Source organism: Martes martes, assembly GCF_963455335.1.
Source record: "Martes martes genome assembly, chromosome: X".
Lineage (NCBI taxonomy): Eukaryota > Metazoa > Chordata > Mammalia > Carnivora > Mustelidae > Martes > Martes martes.
In genome coordinates, this window is record NC_137897.1 from 40,041,170 (window position 1) to 40,047,252 (window position 6,083).

At 51.0% G+C, this 6,083-nt stretch overlaps 1 protein-coding gene across 2 annotated transcripts in view; it reads right to left on the reverse strand.

Annotated features, from left to right (window-relative positions):
- The window catches only part of SYN1 (synapsin I), a gene marked incomplete at its 5' end in the record, with an annotated part of 46,530 nt that extends 42,986 nt beyond the window's left edge, over positions 1-3,544 (reverse strand). For both annotated transcript variants that reach the window (XM_080795039.1, XM_080795038.1), the window contains one exon: positions 3,168-3,544. In XM_080795039.1, coding sequence (XP_080651165.1) covers positions 3,168-3,544 — 377 coding nt within the window. The remainder of the gene's footprint in view (positions 1-3,167) is intronic.
- Between the last annotated feature and the right edge of the window lie 2,539 nt (positions 3,545-6,083).

Genomic DNA, 6,083 nt, shown 5'->3' on the forward strand with positions numbered 1-6,083 from the left:
TGCAAGTGTGCACCACAGAGGACCTGAGACCCAGGAAAGGGTGAGAGTGGTGAGATTTGGTGGAAAAGGTGTCAGACTCTATCTAGGAGTACAATCCATTACGGAGTCTGCACAACTCCTCCTCTATTCCAGGCTGAAATCCCCAAAGCCTGGATGGTATTTGCAGTATCTGTAGGCAGGTGATGCAGAGGTCTCTGTTCCCCATGCTGAGCCTGCTGTGCGTACACAAGCCCTCTCCCTTTGTCCATCCCACCCCAACTATAGTAGACACTAAATAAACACTTGCTAGATTGACCAGAAGAAAAGACTAGAGCAGCTGGTTAAACGGGGGTTTCTGAGATGCAGGAAGAGAAGGGAAGAATCTTTCACTGAATTTAACAGGTGCTCAATAAATGCTTGCTGGACAACTTCAAAAACAATGGAAAACATTGGAGTTGTAATTATGGAGAGGGGGAGGGTCTTGTCAGTATTCCGTAGATAATTAATAAATGTTTGCTGGAACAAAGGAAAATGCAGCAAAGGAACTTCCTGGAGTGTGGGAGTGGGGAAGGGAAGTCTAAAGGAGAGTGGCTACCAGTATACAGCAGAGGCCCCATTAATGTTTGTTGACTTCAATGGAGCAAATTTAGCCAAGAAGATGGCTCCTGTGTGAGGGGATGTTGGTGAAGGAATTACAGTAAGTGTTCAAGAACTGCTTTATGGGTTGATGGAGAAAAGAAGGAGGTGGTTGTTTGAAAAGAATACAGTCAGAGATTAACAAATGCTTTTTGGATTAATTGGTGGGGGGAAGCAGTTGGGAAGATGGCTACGAAGAGAGGGAGGGGACCTAGCCAGAATACGGTAGGTGCACATTGTGAACTTTCCAGATTGCACAGAGTCAAAGGTCAGATGAGGATTGTCAAAGGGGGAATTAGAGCTTCAAGAGGGGGAGGGAAAGAGGCACTAAATATGGGGACCTTAGTATACAGTAAGTGTTTATTCAACAGTTGTGGGGTTGAATGGAGAAAAAGGTGTAGAGAATCCAGCCGGTGGTTGGGGTTAGAAGGAAGGGGAACTGAAGGAAGGATCTTCCTAGTATGTAGTAATGCTAAATGGATGCCTCCCACACTCTGACACATGGAAACTATGCAGTAAATACCTATAGAGTGAATAAACGGCTCTGAATAGAGAGAAAGGCTGCTAGGTAAAGGCAGCAGGGGAGGAGCGATCTAAACAGTAAAAAGCTGGTACTCAATAAATTTAGGTTGAAGTAGACTCCTGGAGAGAGAGGTCTTGAGACAGGACAGCAACTTTCAGACTTAGAAAAGAAGACATTGAGAATGGCCCTTATGTAGTAGGAACTCAAGTAAGTGTTTACTGGCTTAAGTAGAAGAAAGACCTTTTGGGGTACGGACTTAAGATTGGGAGAGGGAATCCTAGGGACATTGAGGGGAGTGGAAAAAGGGTAATCCTTATAAACTGGGCTCTAGATTTATCAAAAAAAAGGACCCTAGAGAGAGGCTTTACGACTGGCACAGTTTCTTCTAGGGGTAAGGAAGAGGTGTCTACTCCCTGCACACAGCAGGCACTGCATATGTGCTTACCGGATCCACTAAAAGAAAAAGACTTTGGGAAGGAGGTATGAACATAGAGCACACAGACAGCACTCCATAAATGCTCACAGGAGCCATGGGAAGAAAAGGTCTCTGGGGGAAGGTGATTAGAATCAAGCACCTGGCAGACAGTACAAAAATAGATGCTCACTGGATCCATTAAAAGAAAAGGTCTTTGCTGGAGGGTGGGCTAGGGGTAGGCATACAATCACTGGATCCACTGGAGGAAAAGTCTTCGGGGAAGGGGAATGGGGCTGCAGAAGCCTGATCTATGTAAGCTTGATTCTCCATCCATGAAAGGAAAGGCTCTTGTGGTGAGGGCATAGAATCAGGCACACGGTTGTCCTCCTCAAATGCTCCAAGGGGTGAGTAAAAAGAAAAGGCCTCTGGAAAGAGGATTGAAATGGTGCACACACCAAGTGTTAGATATTTGATCACTGTATTAACTGGAGACAAGTCTTTATGGAGAAGGTCTAAGGTTGGGTCATGCAGAAGGTGTTCAACACATGCAGACTGATGTCACTGGGGAAAGGGTTTGGGGATGGGGTAAACAGCAGGCACTCAATAAATGCTTGCTGAATACACTGGAGGAAAGAAGCTTTCGAGTAGGCTCACGCAGCAGGCAGGCAATAAATTCTAGGTGGGTTCACCAAAGGAAAGGTCTTTGGAGTAGCCTGAGAATGGAGAATAAACAAGGCCCTCAATAAATGCTTTCTCGATCCATTGGAGGAAAAGGATTTTGGGGAGAGTCTGAAGATGAGTCACGCACAGAGGCTCAAAAATGCTCATGGGACTCATTTGAGCAAAACACGTTTGAGAAAGGGGTTTGGAGATAGGGCGTACACCAGGCACTTAGTAAATGTTTTCTAGGTGCTTTGGAGAAATAAGCTCTTGGAGAGGGGACTTAGAGTTGGAACACACAGAAGGCATTCAATAAAGGCTCACAGGATCCATTAAAGGCAACACTTTCGGGGAGAAGAGGGGATGGGATACACAGCAGGCAATCCACGTTCACTGAATAGCTCGAAAGGTCTTTGGGGGGAGGATTGGGATGGGGCACATACCACACTCTGGATACATGCTCACAAGATCTGTTAGAGAGAAGGCCTTAGGGCAAGACTTGAGGGGGACAAGACACATAGCGAACTCTCAACGAATGTTCACAAAATTCAGGGAAGCCAAAGGCTTTGGGGAACGACTCCCAGAGAAGGCACACTGCAGGTACTTGATAAATGCTAACAAGATCCATTAAAGGACAAGGCCTTTGGGGTGAGGGTTGAGGGGGTGCGGCAAGGCACATTAGGCTCCCGAATGCTCACAGGATATCCTAAAGCCAAGTCTTTCGGGACGGAGTTACACAGCAGGCGCCGGATAACTGCTCCCTGTATGAATCGAAAAGGCCAGGTGGGGGGCAAGGGCGGAGCACAGAGGGTGCATACGGTATAATAATTTAAAGGAAAAGGGTTTAGGCTAGGGGGCCAGGTGCCTGGCACACAAGCCGTGATTGGTAAGTGCTCGTTGTGGAACGATCTGGGGACCCAGGCCCGCGGGAAGACGTCCGCGGCAGTGGCTTACCAGTCGGTGTGGGGCTCGTCGATGACCAGCAGCACCCTGGCGGCAGCGCCCCCACGACCTGCGCCCCCAGAGCCGCCGCCCACCTGCTCGCTGAAGGTGGCCGCCGCGGCCGCCGTGGTCTGCTTGACCGCGTTGGACAGAGACGAGAAGAAGCCACCACCCCCCGAAGACCCAGGACTAGGGGCAGCCGGAGAGGCCACAGGGGCAGACGCGGAGGCCCTCTCGGCAGTGGCAGTCGCGGGACCGGGCGTGGCTCCGGGGCTGGGGGCAGCCGGCGGCGGCGGGGGTGGCTGCGGGCGCTGCAGGTCTGTCATGTACCCATTTGGCAGATTGGCCATGAAGTTGCTGTCCGACAGGCGGCGCCGCAGGTAGTTCATGGCTGCGGCGCGGGGCAGGGGGTCCTAGGAGCAGTCTGATCAGGAGCCGCGGGGGCGGACCGCGCGGGGCCCAGGAGCACTGCTGCGCTCTCAGGCACGACGCGACTCTTCGGTTGCCCGCTGCAGACTGAGGTAGCGCTGAGTCGCCGCCGCCGCAGCGCGGTTGGTCGCGCCCGTACCCCCCTATCTCGCGCCCCTCGTGGTGCTGTCCAGCTGGGCCGGCGGCGGCGCGGACGCGACCAAGGCGACCGGGAAGGGGAGTTTGGGGAGGAACGGCGAGTGACGTCAGCGCGCCTTCAGTGCTGGGGAGGCGGTGGCACGCGCCGGCAGGCGGGGGCGAAGGAGCTGTCCGTGGTGCTGAAGGCGGCAGTGCGCACGCGCCACGCCGCATCCTGTTTCCCCTCCCCCTCGTCCGATTGGGGATGCGCAATTTGGGGGGTGGGGGCAGGGTAGATATTTCTCGGGAGGGTCGGGGTGAGTGGTCAGGCAAGACCCCCCACGCCGCCTCATTCTGGTCTTCACACCCAGACGCACCCACACGCAGGATTCTCTGCAGATACTCAAGTTTCCAGTGTTGATATTCACCACAGAAGTCATGTGGGGCGTGGGGGGAATAGAGGCACACGCAGAGACTCAAAAGTAGAAAAATAACCTCCTCACTGCGACAGATGGGGGTCACAAGCAGTACCCTGTAAGGGGAGATCAATTTCCCATATCCTACGGGCTCAGCTAGGCAGAGAGAGGGTGCGGGGGTGGCATAGACAGCATCAGACAGGCAGACTTGGACACCTGGGCGGGGTACACAGCCTTGCCCTGGGTTGCTGGGGCCTGGAGGCACAGAGGAATGACACACACGTGGAGATACATATAGACACAAACAAAAGTAAAGAAACACACAGAGGCACATATAGACAGAGATCACACTGATCTAGGTATCTATACAGATGCCCAGGGTAACACACATGGGCATGCATGCAAACACGCACGCATATGCCTACACATACACACACACACACACACACACAGAGGCACCACACCTACACACACAGACCCAAGGAAACTCACACGAACATGCACACCCAGACAAATCACATACCCACAGATGATCACGATAAACCTAGATCTGCCACAAAGATACATTCCCTGAAGCTCCAAACCTGATGTGTGTCCATCTCTGTCCCTCCAACCCAGGCCCTACACACACACACAGACTCATTCTATATGCCCCCATTGCTCTGCCCTGGAAAAGCCAAAACCCACCATAACCATCAGTGCCCATGGCTGTCTCCCCCACACCAGAGAACTTTCCACAGACAGAGGCAGACCCATCCTAGGGTATGCACACAGTAGGTGTCAAATGATGTTTGCCACATGAGCAAATGACCTTGATAGTCCAGGCAGAGGGGGCTGTGGAAGCCACCCTGTCAGCTCCTTTAAGATCCTGACTACAATGAAAGTGTGGATCCATTTAAAAACAATCATTTGTTGACAGCACCCAACTAAGCTGTTTACATGTATTATTTCATCCAACCCTCACAACAATACAATGGGGTGGGAAACATTCCCATTTTACAAATGAAGGAATCCAGGAGCTCCAATTCATTCCCAAAGGGCCATGTTCACTTTGTGATCCATGCATTTTTTTAAAAAAGAATGTGCTAGAAAGTGGTGCCAGTGTGGCTGAAACAACGTGAGTGTCTGTGTGGGGGTGGTTTGTGGCAGGAGATGGGGTCAGAGAGGTTAGCAGGGACCACACTGAGCAGGTCCTTGCAGGCCATAGTGAGTGATGTTGGTGGATCAAGTGAGGTAAAAGAAAGTACGGTAAGAAAAAGTCAGATTTGGAGTCTCTCTGTCTGCAGGATTTTCAGGTGAATCATCCATTTATTCATTTGTTCATTCTTTATGCATTAAGTCCTTGGTCTGTTTAAACAAGGTAGTAAAGGTGTGGAGTCTAGAGTCAGAGTGCTTAAAGTTCAAACTAGGTTTCCACCGCACCCCTGGGAAAGTGACTTATCCCCGCTGAGATTTGGTTTCTTCATCTGTTAAGATGATCACTTGACCCATCTCTAAGGGTGTGGGAGGGGTGGGGGGAGGAGACAACCTCTATATTTTCGCATGTGCTGTGACTTCTGCCAGTAATGTCCTTTACCTCTCTCTCAAGGATCATCTTTGGCCAGGATCCCCAGGACTCAGATTCCATTCCCTCTTCCCCTAGCCTCTCCAGTCCTCAAGTCCAATACTTACAAATCATTCTTTACTCTCTCCTCCATGCCAGGCAGCTTCAGTCCTACCTCCAAGGCTTTTGCTTTGGCCATTCTTTCCCTCTCTTTCGTGGATGCTGTCTCAGGCGTTCCTCATCCCAGTGTTGCCCAGATGGGGAACTCCCGTGAATCACATATTTTCCAACATTTAGAAGTATGTGCTTCTCAGTTTTTTGCTTAGTAACTGAAGTAAACAAGCTGTGCTAGACCCATGGTGCCCTCTCTGGGGGACAGGAGCATCTGCAAGTCTTATAGACCTATCTTGCTCCCCTTAGGAA